The sequence below is a fragment of the Juglans microcarpa x Juglans regia genome, chromosome 8D (assembly GCF_004785595.1).
Source record: "Juglans microcarpa x Juglans regia isolate MS1-56 chromosome 8D, Jm3101_v1.0, whole genome shotgun sequence".
Lineage (NCBI taxonomy): Eukaryota > Viridiplantae > Streptophyta > Magnoliopsida > Fagales > Juglandaceae > Juglans > Juglans microcarpa x Juglans regia.
The window spans coordinates 32,021,319-32,040,899 of record NC_054608.1 but is presented as its reverse complement, the minus strand read 5'-3'; the positions used below and the strand labels follow the sequence as shown (position 1 = coordinate 32,040,899).

The following is a 19,581-nucleotide window of genomic DNA, read 5'->3' as shown; positions in this document are numbered from 1 at the left end:
ATAGGTACGGTATGCCTTTTGCTCTCTTTGTGGGTATGAATCATCATAGACAATCTATACTATTAGGAGCTAGATTGATTTCAAGCGAGGGCATAAGTACGTTTGTCTGGTTGTTCCGAACATGGTTGAAGTGCATGAATGGTTGAGCTCCTAAATCGATAATAACATATCAAGATTAGGCAATAAAAAGTACAATTGCCATTGTATTTCCATATACTCTTTATAGATACTGCCTCTGGCACATCATATAAAAACTGCTAGAAGAATGGGATCTCACTCCTAATTCAATGCAGGCTTGAAGACTTCCATTCAATGCAGGTGTATGATGTTTTGTTGTTGAAAATTGAACCACAAGTGGCTTTAAATTGCATATACTTTGTTTGGATGTGTGTGGAAGGAGGTTTTATTAACACTGCTCTATAAGTTTACTTGTAGCATGAATGCCTTTCTTGGCGTTGTAAGTTGAAGAGCCAAAATGGAAAACTATTTTTGTAGCATCTATTGTACTTGTTTAACTTTGACAGTGGAGATTTTGATAGTGTCATAACATGAAAACTATATTTGTTATAATTCTAGTTGTAATTATTGTTTAACTTTGTAATTGTATTTTGATAGTCTTTCTTGGTCATTTGCTCTATAGTATAATAATAGCATCTAAGTTCACTTAAAGCTTGGTATGGAGCATTTGGTATTACCATGAATTCAAAGCAGTCTAGCAACTCTGCTTGTTAGTAGGGCTGCAACCTGTTCAACATTTGGGTCCGACCCAACCCGACCTGCACTTCTTGATCGGTTGGATAGAATCGACCCGATCCGACCCGACCTGCATATTCTTGATTGGCTCAACCCGTGTTTTTTTTTTCCTTGTCTTCAACCCTCCTTTTCCTTTAAGCCATACTCCTGCTCAAGCCGCTCCCCGTCGTCCAAGACCCATGTTGAGCACGTCGTTCTCTTCAAAACAAGAGCCTAAAAGAGGACCATCGTAGCTACTGCAAGCCCTGAGACTCTAACAAAGAATAGGAGAGGAACTAGAGAAGGAAAGTCTACTGCCATGTCTGTGCAGCAGTCTTGGTTCTCTCACAGTCACACTCCCAACTCACTGAGCTCAACAACCTGGTCTCCATCGACAAAGTCCTCCACCTCACTGCTGGTCTCGTCCTCCGTAACTAGTCTTCCTCCCTTAACTTCACTCACGCGTTCCACAGCCGCTACAAAATCAAGGAAGACCTTGAGACTTTATACGCATGTTGAAGCTCAAGGAGAGCCTAGCTTTAAAGAAGTTAAAGCTAGCTCCATGAAATCTTGTGGATAATACCTTCGACAGTAGCTTTCACTATCCTAAAGTAATTCTTGATCCTTGGAGAATGGTTAAAACGGAGTTTGGGAGGGGGGCTAGGGTTTCATCTGCATATTTTATAAGTGGATTGTACGGGTCAAATCCAATCAAGAGTTAAACCCGTATTTTCGGATCGGGTCGGGTCGGTGTTCACGGCATAGGCCTACTTGTTAGTATCTGGAAAAGTTGCCAATAAGCATTTGCTTGTTATAAGTTATAGCTTATTTCAAAATGTTTGGACCCATGGCCTCTATCGCATTATATTTCTCTCTCAATATGAAACCGATTGCTCTAGAAAAATCCTACTTCACCAAGTTTGGTGCATTGAATTTTATGGAAGAAGGGAACTCACTTCGTTTGATATGCAGGCAGTTTCATTTGGGTCAAACCGGTCATCATAGATGCCGTTTGAACATTGGGTTGAGTTACGATGAGATAAATTGAGATTAAAAATTAAAAGTTAAATAAAATATTGTTAAAATATTATTATTATTTTAGATTTAAAAAAATTAAATTGTTTATTATATTTTATGTGAAAATTTCAAAAATTTGTAATAATGAGATGAAAGTTGTTTTTGAATAGTGAGGTATTCTCAGATATTTTGTGAATAGTAATGAAAAGTAATGATAAAATATTAAATAATAGTGAATAATAATAAAAAATAGACCGAAATAATATTAAACACTTCTCCCATCCAAACAAGCCTTAGATGATTACCATTGCCCCAACATTCTTCAATACCATAGGTGATTGAACATGTGAAAATCGCATCATGATTCCCATATTGCATCTGATTATTTGTATCAGATATTAGAAGAGAAATCTAGTTATGAGCAAATAAATAAGCAGGAAAAAGAAAACAAAAGAGTAAGCAGAGCTAATGTATGGACTAGAAGCAGACGAGGGCGGATACCTTCCATTCCATTTAAAGGAAATCAATTTTTTTTTTCTTTTACTTTGTTTCCACTAAATTCCATTTACTGCTTATTCAAGCATCTACTTAATAGGAAGACATCAACGTATGTAGTAGAGGAAAAACCATAAACAATCCAAACAAAAACCATAGAGAATATATCATTACAATTACCGTTCGAAAGAGCCATTTATCTAGAGTCCATATTGACCAGCTATTTACATGTTTCCTATATTTAATCCGAACCAACTAGAAACTATTACAATAGATAAAACTCAATACAAACACAATAAAATTCGTCCAGACATATTCTCTACCCTCTTATTTTATCTTCTTTTTTTGAACTTCATACTCGTGCAGCAATACATCATCCTCTCTCTTCCGAACTGTATTATCTCTGGTCAAAATTTTCTTATTTGTCAATTGAAATATATCTACCCATACTTAGCGCTTTATCATTATTTTTATCATTCTTTTTAAAGGAAAATGCTTGGATGTCTTCTAAATGTGCTCCTAAAAGTATCATTTATGAAATCACCACTTGTTCCAAAAGTTTAAATTGATGAAAAGAAAATAAATTTGATTATTTATATTATATTCTTATCACTCTCCTTCACATATGGGTCAGACTCATTTTCAATGCGGAGGTCCAATACATGAAATATCTAATTAAATTGTGTTAATTGTAGATTTAGGGCTTGAACTTAAGACCTCTACTCTATGTCATGTGAATTCATTACTTTTTCTAAAAGTTTAAACCAATAAGAAGATGTAGATTTGATTATTTGTATTATATTCTTAATATCCATAATATATTTTTTTAAAATGTATAACAAAGTTATTACTAGTAAATTTGTGTATATTTTTTTTGACATTAAGAAAATTTGAATAAAAAAAATCAAAATACACTAGACACTTTTACGCTTTATTTGTTTTCACAACTCCTCTAATTATTATAATTTTCTTAAATTTTTACATAAAATAAAATAAACAATTTAACTTTTTTAAATCTCAAAACAAAAATAAAATTAAAAAATATATTCTAACAATATTTTATTTAAATTTTAATTTTAATCTCAATTTATTCTATCTTATCTATAAAAACAAACGAGATTTTAGAAGGCATCCTAACATTAATTTATAAGGGAATACAATTATTATATTTATATCATTATTCGATTTATGTTTATGTTAACTAAAAATTATTATTAAAAATTATTATAAATCACAAACAAGTGAAAAAAAAAAAAATGTAAAAAGGTTGTACTCACTGATAGATCATAGAATCATCCATTGCCATCAGCTTATCGGAAAGTCGAGTTCCTATTGCTAACTGGGGGAGGCTTTTTCCGCTATGCCCATTAATAAATAAGCAATCTCTCTTGCTTTTGTTCTCTGCTTGAGCGAGAGATCTCTCTGACTCTGTCAAATTTTCAATGCCTTTTCTGGGTACCTGCAGCAAGAAGTCAAATCTCTTTTTTTCCGTTTATATCTTTTTGGGTGCTTATGCTTGAATATATCTTCATTTTCTGAATGCAGAGGAGGCCGGCGAGCACCTGCTGGTGGTGGACGCAGAAGATGCCGGAAAAGGAGAAGAAGACGGGACGAAATTCCGGATACGCAGCCTGACGAAGAAATCGGAGGCGGGGGTTTCGATACTGAATGGGATAGAGGTGGATATACCAAAGGGACAGATCGTGGGGATCATAGGGCCAAGTGGGAGCGGGAAGTCGACGATGCTGAGGGCGCTGAACCGGCTGTGGGAGCCACCTCTCGGTACTGTTTTTTTGGACGGTCGTGATATTCGCGATCTCGATGTCCTTACTCTTCGCCGGAAGGTCGGCATGCTCTTCCAGCTTCCCGCTCTCTTCGAAGGTACGGTGTCATTTGTCTATCTCTTTTCCTCTTTTAAATTCCTTTTTCTTCTTCTTTAAGTTTACTTAACAGTAATTTGTCGTTTTTTCTACTTTTTTCATTAATGTGCGTACCGAAATTCTGTATCTGCTAAAGTCAAAATAAAGGCCAGATTTTTTTTTTATTTTTTATTTTTGAAAAAAGGTCAACCAGGTCTTGAAAATGTTTGACATGAATCATTAATAGGTTTGAATGTGCGCACCAAAATTCATTAATAATTTAGAATGAGTGTTGCAACTTTTCGTGATTACAAAGTCTGCATTGTAGGAATGGTAGTTCGGAGATGTCAAATGAGTTTATGTTAGTGGAACATGGAACAAGAATACAAGATGCAGGTTACAGCCCACCTAATCTGGATGATAATTATGGGAGGAGCCATTTCCAGAAGGCAGTTCCCTGTCTTATTCCCGTGATCTTGGGTGTTTATCTGCAGATGATAGTTGTAATGGCACATTTTATTGTTGTTATTGTCAGCTTACCATGAACACTTGTTTAATCGGTAGAAAACAACAATGTTGTGTTTACACGGTCTCTGGATTCCATCATTAAAAAAAAAAACTGTACTTTGATGTCATTTTTTTTGTTAAATCACCGCTTGTCCAAAACTCAGGCACAGTTGCGGAGAACATAAGATATGGACCACAATTGAGAGGGAAGAAGCTGAATGATGAGGAGGTTTACAAGTTGCTGAGGCTTGCAGACCTTGATCCCTCTTTTTTAAGCAAGACTGTTGGTGAACTCTCTGTGGGTCAAGCACAAAGAGTGGCTCTTGCTAGGACACTAGCTAATAAACCAGAGGTAATTTTCAAAATTTCCTGCTACTCAAATCTTCTGCAATGGACACTGCCTATACTGCTAGGAATCTGATATTGTGTGCTTGTCCTCTCAAAAAGGTTCTTTTGCTGGACGAGCCAACAAGTGCCTTGGATCCAATATCCACGGAAAACATAGAGGGTGTCCTAGTGAATCTAAAGAAGAAACAGGGAATGACAATTATTATGGTTTCTCACAGCATCAAACAAATTCAGAGAATTGCCGATATTGTCTGTCTCCTTGTGAAGGGTGAAATTGTTGAAGTTTTGAAACCTGACCAACTCTCAGAAGCCAAGCATCCTATGGCACAAAGGTTTCTTCAACTCAGCTAAATTAAGGGGTTTTTTTTTTTTTTCTTTTTTTTTTCTGGTTGTGTTTATGTTTTGTCTTATTTATTTATTTGTTTTTAATTTGAAAGATGCATATAAAAAAGTTAGTTATGGGATATTGTTCTGTGTCATTGAGTGGTTATGCGGTCCTTATGGCATGTTGGTGTAGACCATGTATTCCTTTGTGCTCATCTGATAAGTTGTCTTGATAGCACTACCATGGATAAAAGCTTTGAATAATGATATTCCTATTACAGCCCATTTTACTAATGGATCTCTCCTTGTTTCATTTCTTTTGAAAGCTCGAGCTTTCTTTGTAAGCTTTTTCCTTCTTCTCTTTTCCCCTTATTTGAGGATGTGAGAGATTTGGAATTTAAAATGCCATGGATGTAAATGAGATTTAAGTTTCTTTTATTTTCGCAGATGAGATGAGTTGAATTGAGATTAAAGTTAAAAATTGAATAAAATATTATATAAGATATATATTTTAATATTATTTTTATTTTAAAATTTAAAAAAGTTGAATTGTTTATTTAATTTTATGTGAGAATTTGAAAAAATTTGTAATAATTAAATGAATTATGAAAACAAACGGGTCAGCATTCTTTTAACTAAAGCTTGTAGGGGTAAAAAGTTGAAGTAAATTCAACATTCAAACTAATTTACAAACAGGGCATCCAGTGTCAGTGTCTTTCCTGCAACTTGTAAGATTCATTCGTCTGAAGACTACTTGTTGCAACTTTAAAAGCTTTTTGGAATTGAAATCTACCCAAAAGAGCCACACGGGCCAAAAAATTGATGCCCATATTCTTTTTGAGTGGGGTTTCTGCTGTGTTCGGTGCAACGATAGAAACCCAACGATTCAATGAAGTGTGTGGCCTTTGAATGCATTACTCGAGTTGAATTAGTTCCATAAATGTGACCGAGTCCACGGCAAGGGGAATAAATTCTTCCCTAAAGAAAGAGAAATTAGATTCTGTGCTCTTCAAACTGGTTAAAGGGAAATCATTGAACATACAGTAGATAAACCGTTCCAGTAGTGAATTGGGTTGGGAGAAAGGAAAATAAAACAGTAGCACAAGAATAAAGGAAGCACCAATTCAGAAAAGCAGGCAAGCAAATCAAGAGCTTTTGAAACCAAAAATAACTTGGCACCTCAAAATTTCAAATTATGTTTTGGGGAAACCACAAAAAACACCTAACTTTATCATAAATTCTAAAAATCTAAACACCAGATATTGAGGGGGAAGGAAACATGAAACAATAGTCAGACACCTGAATACAATTATAAAATTCATGGTAAGCAAATTTGAATAACTTGATAGCCCTCCGATCCCCCATGTCGATGGATAAACTAGGCATAAAGATGACTAAACCAGCGATATGAAAACTCCTCTGAGAAATCTGCTTTCATCAGTGAAAAAAGGGAGCAATGAGAAATACATCATCCTATATTCAAGAATGCTTTGTGTGGATAGGTTGATGAGCATTCCACTGCAACAGCATCCATATTATCGACGTGCCTGATTAACAATAGCCGTTAATTAATTGGAGATCAAGGTTATAAATTTCATCAGATGTAGAATGCTCCAAATTTTGGGGCAAGACAGCTCTCAATAATGTCAATACAAACCTAGTAATCAGAGTGTTGAAAGATAAAACCACGACCATATGTAATTTCAACCAGAAGTTCTTATGTCCCGATCCTTCAGCCCATTTCTTCTGTTTTTTTTAGGGTGGGGGAGGAGGTTAGCTTATGCCCATTCCACTCCAGCTTATGACCAAGCAAATTACAGTGCAATAAAAAATAAAAGAGGCCGCAAGTCAGCAGAACAAAGGCCAAGCTTCACTTAGGTTTTAAGTGGTACATGAGACAATCTCTTCTTGTGTAGCTCATTGCCTTAATGGTTTTCCAGTAGACCAGAAAAGATCGAATATTGATCACATTGCCAATCCAAAAAATAAAACCAAACAGTAATCATCGCAATCTTATGTCATAATTCTGGAAATAACCAGGCAACTTCAACGTAACTCCAGAGTAAAAATGAACATATAAAGAAATATAAAGGCAAATCTGAGTATTAACATTTTTTTTTTTTTTCATGTCGGGCAACCTCTCCAAGGCAGGGCCCTTCGGACCCACCCTTGCAGAGTAAACCCCGGTCTCGAGTACCGCACCCTCGGAAGTTTTCCTATACGAAACTGGTTAAATTGTTGCTTTTCACCAGGGGGTGTAGCCTCAAAGGATTGTTTGCACCCTTGAGGTGTTGAACCTTAAACCTTGAAGGGAGTGATATCCCAAGACCAAGGCCTTCACCACATGGGGTTAAAAATGAACATATAAAGAAATATAAAGGCAAATCTGAGTATTAACATTTGTACCTGCAAAGACGCTAACAGTTGTCAGATTCGCAATCGCCATTGTCTGATAAATTAGGTATTCGGTCAAGAAATGACTGAAGGCATAGATGAATGATAAGAAGGTAGCCAAATAAAGAGGCTTATTTTCGAGGTTAAATGCACAAAGAAAGCAAAGAGTGCAAGTTAGAAGCGTCCAAACTCCAAAAGTCCTTCCATGAACTTCAGTCACTACAAATAAGGGAGAAATGGAAGGAAAAACCATTAGGACCTAGTAAATACTTAGTCATACACAAGAGCATAGAAGAGAGAGAGAGAGAGAAAGAGGAAACTGTTGACATAGCAAAGAGCAAAAACTAGTTCATTACCAGCAAAAATAGAAGTTAAATAATGAAACGGGAAGAGTTTAATTCTTCTACACATCTGTCTTAGACATACAGATTCATGTTATAACACTGATGAATGTAATAAAGTCATGTCATTTTCATATTGCACCTATGTTTGGTTAGTGAGATCACCTTAGACTACCTCACTACTTTTTTACTACTATTCATTACTATTCACAGATCATCTAAGATCACCTCAACATCCAAACGTAGACTTCCTGATATTGTCATCACTCAATACCCTTTAGCAGGCAATGAAAACGTAATTAAACTTAATCCCTGAAGTATTAAAAAAGACCATACCAAAAACAGTAAAAATAAAAATAAATCAAGCAGACAACTTTGTAGGGCAGGATACCGTCCAATTGATATCTCATTAATATTTGGATTTTCATAGGCAGGTTATTCCTCTTATAGTCATTTCTGGCAGGGTTATCCCACTTTTCTTGTGGCATAAATTTCCTGAAAACTAAGAAAAACAGGTGTGAGGCTAGAGAAGAGATTCTTGCCGTAGAAGGTTTAAGTTCTATCATTTTTTATGATAAGTGGGTTTAAGTTCTATTATTAATGGCCAATAAGAGATAAAAGACTAATAAATAGAGGAAATAGAGCAATAGCATTTCAGCTTCTTCTAGCAAACATATAAGTGAGAACAAACACATTTTCGGACACCCGGTGCCAATCAAAAAATTAAAAAAAAAAAAAAAAAAGTGCTCTCTTTTCCATCTTGTTAAATTATTGAAACAGATCCATTACATCATTTATAAGGAAAATATACTTTATTATGCCTCTCTTCAGGGAAAAAAGGGGGGCATAATAATACCAAAGTTCTTAACAATTTTATATTTTTTGTATTTTTTTTTTTTTTTTTTGGATTGGGGTGGGTGAGCGAGCGGTGGCAATTCCTAGCAGATCTTCATAAATTCCATACTTTTTCATGGTTAGTCCTGGACTCAATTCACCATGTTTTAACAAATTGACTCCCCTCATTGTTGTTTTTTATAATACCTTTTGTGCTTGAATTTTCAGCTTTAAGCTGAAAACAAGAGTTTATTTGATGGTTAGATATTGAGATTCAAATCCATCATTGTGAATCTTTCTTGGTTTTGCCACTGCAAATCAAGATTAGATTGAGATCTCACCCACAATGCATCCTCTCTACCAAGATAATATCAAAAGGAAAGTGCATTCCAACTCCAAACTTTAAGCGAGACATTTCATTGAGATCAGAGTTACTCGGCGTGTCTTGGAGTCGGAAAAGAGAGATCGTAAACTAATCACCTAAAAGTTATCAGAGTCATCTGCCATGTTTGATACACCATCTTTCATCGTTTCTCACCAAACATACAAATAAATCTTCATTTACAAACAGCAATTATATAAGTATCCCCTCTCATCTAGATTTTAGTGTATATATAAATATAAGGATATAAGAGAGTTTTCGGATTACTTTTCTTTTTTTGGAAGACAAAAGGCACGGAAAGGCACTTCTAGAAACAATCAACCCAATTCATCGATGAAAGCGCAAGTATATGAAAGATCCAAACTTTTGGGATCTACCCCAGAGAGCCATTTCCTCTTTCTCTCTCTCTTTTTTTAAGTCAAACACAGATCTCTTGCTTGAAATTCACAACTCCACATGCACGCACAAATGCAGCCCCATGTCCCCAGATTCACCAGAACATATCGGCCCTTGGCTTACATCCTCCATGATTTTTGGTTGTAAAATGTTTTTTTACAAGAAGAGTGAGTGTTCTTATTGAAAGTCGTGTAGCGAATTTTTAGCTAGAAGAAGAACAAGTCTAGTTCTTTTTCATCTTGGGTCAAAGGAGAAAATGTTGGTGTCGATTCTAGACTATCAACAGAAACAAAATTTGAAAAAGAAAAACATACCAGGAGAAACACATAACAAACAAAAAGTAAGATTTACAGAGAGAGAGAGAGAGAGAGAGAGAGAGAGAGAACTAACTGGTAGCATTTGAGAAAACGGCAAGTCTAAGAGCCCAGATGTCGAAGAAGCCGAACCAAACGGAGGCCAAGCGAAGTGAACCCACTAGCATCAGCCACCATCCCAAAGCCTTCATTTTTATTTTTATTTTTGCCTTTTTCCTCTTCTCTGTGTCCTCTCTCCTTTCGTTTCTGTTTTCACTGCGTTCTCTTTGTTTTGGTAAAGCTAAGCTTAATCGGAGAAGACTGGCAGTCAGCTAAACCGTGACAGAACTACGTCGTTCTATTTCATCTCTCCCCACCCATGGTAGTGGTATTCCATTTGGTTTTAAATATTTAATATCATACAAATTTAATAATTAATATCATACAAATTTACTTAATTCTCTTTCTCATAGCCTCTAGCTTTTAATATTCCTAAATTAAATTAAATTAAATAAATAAGTATTATTTTTTATTTAAATTTTTATTTTCTTTAATCATACAAATTGACGTGTCATATTTTAAATTATTTTTTATTTAATTAATAAACTACTTAAAATTGATACATTGATTGATGGAGCAACGGTACAAGATACAACTACAGCTATTTTACTTCTCCACAGTGAAATAGTATTTTTTTTTTAAACTCAAATATATTAAAATAATTTCTTTTAAAAAAAGTCAAAAAGTTAAAAAAAAATTAATATTTTATTAATAAATTGTATAGAAGATATTATTAAACAACCAAAAGTGAGACACTTTAGGAATTGCTTGGCACTTTACAACCATCCTCATAATACACCTCAAATTAAGATGCATCTATGTTAGGTTTGGATACAAAAATATCTGTAACTCATTTTAATTTATCTCATTTAATTATTATAATTTTTTTAAATTTTTATACAAAATATAATGAATAATTTAATTTTTAAAATCTCAAAATAATAATAATATTAAAAAATAATATTCTATCAATATTTTATTCAATTTTCATCTCAACTCACTATACAAACCTCCTCTTAGATTGTGTTTAGATGTTGAGTTAAACTGAATTGAATTCAATTCTTTATAAATAATAGTAAGTTGAGTAGTGAATAGAGTTATGTGTGGCCTATCTAAACTAAGTTTAAAGTATGTTTGGATGTTAAGATGAGTTTAATACTTTTATGAGAAATTGAAAAAGGTTGTGGATCTTACGTGTAAGGAGATTTTGAGTTGAGATGAGTTTAGTAATTTGAAAGTTTGGTGTTTTGATGTTAGACTCAACTTAAAATTAGACTAAGTTCAACTGAGTTTTACAACTAAACGCAGTCTTAGTCTAACAATTACTAGCTACTTAGCTACCTCCTTCTATTTTTACACTGCACACCTGTTGAGGTGTTTTTATTTTTTTCCTAATCCTAACCTAAACTAAAACGTGTGTTTTGTCTATCTTAAGACTGAACTCCATTTAGAATTTTCCCCTCCTCCTGCAGCAATTCTCCCCTTTGTCCACGTTCTCCCCTTCACCAATCTCACTCACATCTTCTGCGTTTGCTACCGTCTAGGGCTGTCGAGAAAAATGATTGAACGAAAGCTCCCATCAATCCAACCCACTTTTTTTTTTTTTAGGTATAAATTAGAGTCGTTATCAAAACTTGTAGCAGATCCTCCTATGAATAAATATGTTTAGCACAATATTATTTTGATCTTGAATACTTATTGTTGTGCTTGCTATTTTATGAATCCTTTGCTGAATTGTTGAAAAAACTTAATACTCTCTTTTAGTAAAACTAAATAGACATATCTAAAAAGTCCGTGGGATTTGGGTTATCACACGTGACTTTATCAAGGTCCTTGTCTTTTCAAGTTTGGGGAGATCTCTGAGTGATTGCTGGATCAGTTCTTCAATGGCATTGCCTTGTGAAATTGACTGAGTTTTTTGCACCTTGCCATTCGTATGGTTGTTTAGTGTGACATCCATGAGAAGAAATGAATGGATAATGGAGGCATTAAAACTTGATGGAATTCTTCAATATAAGTTTGTTTACCGATAAAAAAAATCTTAGGGAATTCCCTCTAAATTTCTCAAAGAAATCTTTTTCTATACTACTACCACCTTAAGTTTTTGTACCTTTGGTTAGGTGGTGTTGTATACCACTTTACTGTCTATTCTATTCTGCAGTGCACATAGTTGGCTTTTCTTAACTTGTTTTAGGTTCATTCAAAGCTAGTCCTATTTAACATTATGTTATCCTCTTTGTTTTAGGTTGTGGTTAGTTACTGATTTTGGGCATTATTATGATGCGCAAGGAAAATTGTATGTACCTCACGTGAGACAAAATAAAGAGTTTGTATAAAAATGGGAAGAGATTGAGCATTAGAGTGCGCCAAGCCTTCTACATTGATTTCACTAACCTAGTTCGAATAGTGTGATGTATGAAGAAGAAGATGGAAGGCCACCCAAGCCTTCTACATAGATTTCACCAACCCAGGTATGATACACATTAGTCATTTGGATATATCGTTGCGTCCAATATTAAATGTCTGCTTGTAAGTGCATTTGATTTGAGTGTTTCTAATATTGTACCTAATTGTTGCATCTACCAACTATGCCACCGTTTGGACCAATTATCCCCTACACTTTGTCGAGTAATCTGGATGAGTTGAGACGATTTCAAGAGCCTATCCAAGTAGATGTCTTTTATTTTTTTAAAATCTTTTTTCATACGTTGATTTGAGTGTTTCTAACACCGTTCCTAATTGCAGAATCCACCAACCATGCCACCTTTTGGACCAATAATGTCCTACCCTCCGTCGAGTAATTTTAAGGAATTTAAATTATTTCAAGAGCCTATCTAAGTAGATGCCTTTTATTTTTTTTAAACATTTTTTGAAAGATGATTTTCTTTATTTAATTGCAACCTGTTCAATTATTAATAAATTACTCTATGTAATTAATGACATTTTGATATTCTTGTGTTGTTTTCAGATATGTGTTGGTAATGATGTATATAACTGAAAACGTGAATGCAAGTTTGCTGCATGTCATTCCGTGGAGAATACGAGGCTGCACTTATGGAATACTTTGTAGCCTGGCGAAGCACTTAATTTGCACCATTTGCTGTGATTGTTTGGTTTTGAGACTATGTATTTTGTACTTTGTAGACCATTGATGTGGAGTACTTTGTAACTTGTATTGATTGTTGTGAATGTGTGTTGCATGTTGTGAATGTTTGACCTATTGTGGGATGAAATAGTGGAGAACATGCTGTAAAGATGATTGTTTGTTGTGAATTTATGGGAATGAAATGGTGTAGCCTCTTGATTTCTATAAAAGATTCTGTAAAATATTATATGAATGCTATTTTTCCTTATTTTCGAGATGTATATTATTACCCAGAATGATCTAGTACCATTATCAACTATCTCACTAAGCAAAAAATTTAACATCCATTACCATACACATTCAGAATGATATTCACGGAGACCATATCGTTACAATTACAATCCGATTCATCCATTTACAATAAACAGTAACACCATACATCTATAGTTCGAACCAACAAAAAATTATTACAATAGATGACAACCAATATAGACACAATAATATGCATGTATATCTATTCTCTATGATCTGCTTTCGAAATTCATCCTCTTGTTTGTGAAGACCACTCTCTCTCTCTCTCTCTCTCTCTATTAGTTTATATCTTTCTTTATGAGCTCCATACTCGCGCAGCAATACATCATCCTTCCTCTTTCGAATTACATTTTCTCTTGTTCGAATTTTCTCCTATATCAATTGAAGTATATCTACCCATATGAAGAACTAACATATTTGTTCTCACTACATACAATTCAAGAACTTCAAATGTTAAATATGAAAATTCAAAGGCAATACAAAAATATGATAAATTAAAATTTGTTTTACCATGTTATACTCCGGACATACATAAAACTTTTTTTCCCAAATTTTTGTTTGTTTGAGAGGTATTTAGTGGTGCTTTCAAACCATACCAACAAATTGGTGATTCCATTGGAAAAACATCAACAACACATGATGATGATTGACTCGATATCATAGGTAATCTAAATGAGAACAAAACTAAATGATAGTGAAAACAAGCAAAATGCCCATGCTGGAAAAAAAATAAGTCATCTCTATAATCCTTCAACTGCCCCCACAAAACTTCCAAAACATCCACACTCCTCAAATCAGAAACTTTTTCAACATGGGTCTCACACACTGCACTAAGCATGGAATATATGGTTTTACAACATTTTATATGTCACTACTACTATGGTTAGATATTGAAATTTGAATCTCACACTGTCAAAGAACAACAATCTCAACAACAACAACAACAACCGCACAAACATAAGTTTCAAAATGTATGGATGCCTTGTAATTTCAATATTGCACATCAGATTCAAATATCTGGACATAAAAGTTCATTATTTAAATTTTGAAATTAGAAGAGGACCCCAAGCTACTAGTGCTGCTAACCAAACTTAAATTCTTTCACAAGGTAGGAGTCATGTTTAACTATTTGACAACAACACATTAACAACAACAACAACAAAGAAAAAATTTTATTCTTGCTACTATGTCAGGGGAACAAGGACATACATCTCACCATCAGGAATTTTGTGTCTGTGAGATTGAAAATTTTGGACACACAATGTCCTTTTAGCTCAGTAATTCCATCAAATGGCTGATGGACACTAAAAAACATATTCAAACATTCATAAAAAAATTAACACAAAACAACCTCTATACAAAAAATTACACACAACAATAGTTAACAATCACGCCTAATCAAAGAAAATCAGTGTAAATATATACTAGAAAAACTAGCTTATATCGTCACCGTACTGGGGAACCATAAAGTTGGATTTTGTCGGGAGCTTACTATGATGTGGCTGTAGATCTAGACTCAGGAATGGTTTTTCTTTGACGTCAACTTGAGTTCGAAGATCTGGTGTACACCGTTTCGACTTTGCTCTAGAATCGCAAAGGAGCATGGGAGAGAGAAGAGCACGAGAGGGAAGTCAGAAATTTTCAAACGAGAGGAAAGAGAGAGAGAAGCATGGGAGATCGATTTTTTCATCAAAATCCGTGATTTTGGCCCCGGATTGGGTTCTCCACATCAGGTGTGCGGTGTAGGAATATAAAACCAACATCATTTTTCCTACTAGAAAACCTAATCTTATGAAATCTTAACATGGTCTCTGTGTATTACTTTTAGAAGAATTATATTTATAAGTCGATGCGAACAACACTTTTAGTAAAGTATTTATATAGCATAGTTTGAATTGGAATATGAATTTTAATATTTTAATATTACAAAGCAAATCTTACTATTTAAATTATATAAATGGATTTGAGAATAATTCTTATTTTTTATGTGAATTGATGTGATTGAAGATGATAAGTAAAATATATATTTCATATCAAATTGTATTTTTAATATAAGGTTGTTATAATTAGTAATTATAACGGAGCCTTTACATGGAAGTCTCAAAACCTTGCTTTATATCCAATGCAAGTTTGTCGTTGTCCAACTTATTGGTACAGAAGCATCTTAGAACAAAACCAAAAAAACAATGGAAAAATAAATAAATGGCTGTTACTGTTAGGGTTATGAATGATTCCCATAATATACTCACAAATATGCCACTTAAATGCGACAACTAGACTCATCGGTAGCTTCCTTGCATCGATCCAGTCATTAAACTCCAATCCATCCTTGACATTTGATAGCTAAATCATAAAGTAATGAGAGCTACATACAAGTCTAGCATTAGCAGTTGTACAAATTCTTTGAATCTCATTTTCTTTTTTTTACAAATAAGTTACACGAAGTTGTATGCTTTGAGCTTGCCCAAATAATTTTCGTAGATTTAAAAACAAAATACAGAGACACATAAAGAGACATGTCCAACCAACAAAGGTTGTTATAAAAAAAATAAATGATATTTACAGTATTAGAGTATACAAGTTTCACGCACTCTATTTGAAAAAGTAGATAAATATTAAATTCACATGAAATTTTTTTAATAATGGATCTTATTTTTTTAAAAAGAGTGCTTCGTTTGGATTTAAAAATGAGTTAAGATAATTTTAGAATAGTTGAATAAAATATTGTTAGAAAATTATTTTTAATATTATTATTGTTTTGATATTTGAAAAAATTAAATTATTTATTATATTTTATATAAAAATTTAAAAAAAAATTATAATGATGAGTTTTAAATTCAAACAAGAGCTATGACGATATCTAACGTTGCTTTTTTTTTTTTTAAAAAAAAAGGAGGTTATGGACAAGCACATTATAAGTTGACAGAAGAGAGATATTATGTCCCAATACCAGCCTGTATTAGTCCCCAATGCAAGTTTATGTTCCCTCCTCTTTTGATGGCACTTTGGCCTCTTCTACTCTCTACCCTTTATATTTACAAAAAAATTGCAGGCCCCACTTCCCCCCACTGATGACTACCTTTTCATCATCCACTTTTCATTTCCCCTAATTTGCTACCCCAATTTTCTTATTCCTTTCTGGGTTTGGGATCAAGGCATTTGATTTTGGTCCCCTCCTAGCCAACTGCCCAACAACAAATGAACTGGACCCAAGCACACCCCCACGCGCCACCAACCCTATGTCCTACCCCTACCAATCTTTCTTGCCTCCTCCTCCTCCTCTCGTCGACATTACGACAATATTACGTTAGCAATATGATGAATAACATTACTCGTATTTATATAAATTTGAGTAATGCAAGATATAGTTATAAATTATGCAAGCGTCACATATTCATTTTAAAAATTCTTATTTATAAAATGAGCAGTCTATACACCAAAAAAATATGGTAAAATATTTTGCACTTAATTTCAAAGTCTACAAAACGTAGACAAATAAATTAATGGCAAAAGCTTACCTAAGTGGGAGGTCACGGAAACAAACAGCTCCATGAATATTCGAGAGATTGTTAGATAAGTGATTAAATTTAAGAAGGTGGGAAAAAGTGTGCGTGGATACCTAAGCCACGTTGTTAAAAGCGGATTACAGCTATCATCCACTTTTTTATGTTTTTAATTTTTCTTTGGCATATTCATTCAAATTAATTAGTCTTTGTACCCACCCATACGTGCACCCACAGTAAGTACACCTTTTGATTTTGTCCTGCCAGTCTCGGCCCTCTACGTACAATATTTCTAACATTTTTTTAATAAAGCATCTAAAACCTTTGGTCCATTCGTTGAATAACCATTTCTTTTGATCATTTTTTATTATCTGTTTTAAAATAACTATTCATAAAAAAAAAAAAGTCACCCTTTAAAACATAGGACGAATTGGCATTTTTTTAAAATAAAAATAGCTATTAATTTAGGCCTCGTTTGTTTTCGAAAAACATCTCATCTCATCTCATCTCATCTCACCTCATCATTACAACTTTCTCAAATCCCCACAAAAGATAAAATAAAAAATTCAACTTTTTCAAATCCCAAAACAAAAATAATATTAAAAAATATATTCTAACATTATTTTATTCAACTTTTTAACTTTAATCTCATCTCATCTCATCTCATCTCTGAAAACAAACGGGCCCTTACTATTAGTAGGGTTGGGACGAGGCGTTACAACCTGTCATCCCATCCATCCCCATGTGACATTTACTTGGTTGAGGCGGGCCCCCGTCTACAAGTAGGAGCGTGCAGGTGATGATTGCACGCAATTGGGAGTTGGGGATGGGTGGGCCCAAGCTCTCCCAAAATTCATCCTATCCGTTCAATCCTACCCATATATATATTAAAAAAATAATTTCATTTTATAAAATAACATCGTTTTCTTATAGGTTTTGTTTAAAAATCTATCCACCCCCTCTACGCCACTCCCTCTCTCTCTCTTTGCCAGTCTCTCGAACTCTCTTTCTCTTTCCGTTGCGACTTGCATCCACTCGGCCCATGTATATATATATATATATAAATATATATATCTCAATTAAATCAGTGCATTGGTGCTAGTAGGCCATTGGGTGTGATGCTGTGGGCAGACGGCCCTAGGGGCCAATCCTCCTCCCGTTAGCCAAGCGGGAGCACCCATGCACTAATTTAATTGAGAGAGGAAAAAAAAAATCGTTCTCATAAAGGCACCAATTTTATCTATTTATTTTTCTAATCTTTAAGACAAGGCATCTAGCCCATAACATCTCTAAAACGATGATAATTTGGCTACAATTCTTGGTAGAGATGCAATCTCTATTTAGTGATAACTATTATGCCTGAATTTGTTTTATGTTAATAGTCTTGAGTGCCAAGAACAAACTAGGGTTCTTTAATAAATCTATCAGCCACGTTTTTTATTCGGATCCCTTGCTCCATTCTTGCAAGCGTTGTAAGGATATAATTCTTGGAAGCATTGTTACAAAATGGACTTGTGAGTAAATTAACTAACTAGCTGACTCTACACCTTAATATAAGTCTAATACAACGGTGTCACCCCGCGCACAAAGCCACAATCCACCATGTTAAAGAGGTCATGCATGCATTGAGCTTTCCACTCATCATAGGACGAATCCTACCCCCAACACGATTATCCATCCTCTGTGCGTGGATTTCACCTAGGAGCAACCCCTGCCCCTCACATGGTGGCCCTGATATCTCCATTCAAAATGAATGGAAGGTCCCCACCAGTCTAGTGTGACTTTCCTCGGAAGGATAATGCAGTTAAAATTTTGCCTTTTCTTACCTCTTTTAGACATCCTTTGCTTTTAAATTTCTAAGAATGAACTTTAAAATTTGAAATTGTTGCGTGACATGGCATCATGTAGGACATTCTTGTGAGGGGTTATGCTGCATGGTCAGTTTTACCTATTCTCTTTACATTTCACTGATACACTCCATTGATATGATTGATTAAAATAAATATTTTATATTAAAAATTATGATACAATAAATTATATTAGTAAAATGTATAAAAAATACATAAAAATAACTACATATAAAATTTTTAAAAACTATTTATTTTATCTCCATAGAAACAAACTAAAAGTATTAGTATTGAATTGACCATCTTATTCTTCAAATTTTAATTAATATATAATTTTTTTACTTTTAACTAATCATTCAAAATTTAAAATCTACATTAAATTAGTCATCATACTTTCTATAATAATAAAATATTATTATTTTTTTATTTTTTTAATTAATTTATATTTTATTTTTATAATCTTCAATAACCTCTAATAATTATATTCATTTTCACAATCTATCAATCTATAATATAATAATCTCATATGTATATAAATGATCAAATCTTATATGAATAAAAATCTCATATTTATAATATAATAATCTCAAAAAATATTTTTAAATTAGTTATAATTCTTTTTATATTTGAAAAGAATAATAAATTTATTGTAACTTAATAGTATAGATGAAAACAATCTAACTAATTTAATGTAGAGTAAATATAAATGATATTTGTTACATTTAAAGATAAAAAAATATTTAACTAATTCAATACCAATGATCATTCCAAAACTTAAAAAAATAAGAATAACTAATTAAGATAAACAAATGTATTTCCCAAATAATAAAACAAAAAGAAAATTGCTTAATG

The 19,581-nt window shown here is 33.5% G+C and overlaps 2 protein-coding genes across 2 annotated transcripts; one reads left to right on the top strand and one right to left on the bottom strand.

Moving 5' to 3' along the window:
• Positions 1-3,558: 3,558 nt before the first annotated feature.
• LOC121241956 (ABC transporter I family member 17-like) lies at positions 3,559-5,573 on the top strand. Its single transcript, XM_041139817.1, has 4 exons — positions 3,559-3,699; positions 3,790-4,125; positions 4,775-4,962; positions 5,058-5,573. Exons 1-4 carry the CDS (start codon positions 3,687-3,689, stop codon positions 5,307-5,309), a joined length of 789 nt encoding a protein of 262 aa, XP_040995751.1. The 5' UTR covers positions 3,559-3,686; the 3' UTR covers positions 5,310-5,573.
• Positions 5,574-6,405: 832 nt separating this feature from the next.
• On the bottom strand, positions 6,406-10,226 carry LOC121241957 (ergosterol biosynthetic protein 28). Its single transcript, XM_041139818.1, has 3 exons — positions 10,020-10,226; positions 7,689-7,895; positions 6,406-6,829 (listed from the first exon to the last, which is right to left on the bottom strand). The coding sequence occupies exons 1-3, from the start codon at positions 10,132-10,134 to the stop codon at positions 6,762-6,764; spliced, it is 390 nt and encodes a 129-aa protein (XP_040995752.1). The 5' UTR covers positions 10,135-10,226; the 3' UTR covers positions 6,406-6,761.
• Between the last annotated feature and the right edge of the window lie 9,355 nt (positions 10,227-19,581).

Coding starts and splice junctions, on each gene's coding strand:
- LOC121241956 (XM_041139817.1), top strand. Junction 4,126..4,774: donor GCTTCCCGCTCTCTTCGAAG/GTACGGTGTCAT, acceptor TCCAAAACTCAG/GCACAGTTGCGGAGAACATA. Junction 4,963..5,057: donor CACTAGCTAATAAACCAGAG/GTAATTTTCAAA, acceptor CCTCTCAAAAAG/GTTCTTTTGCTGGACGAGCC.
- LOC121241957 (XM_041139818.1), bottom strand. CDS start 10,134: ATGAAGGCTTTGGGATGGTGGCTGATGCTAGTGGGTTCACTTCGCTTG. Junction 7,896..10,019: donor CGTTTTCTCAAATGCTACCA/GTTAGTTCTCTC, acceptor CCTTATTTGTAG/TGACTGAAGTTCATGGAAGG. Junction 6,830..7,688: donor AACTGTTAGCGTCTTTGCAG/GTACAAATGTTA, acceptor ATTGTTAATCAG/GCACGTCGATAATATGGATG.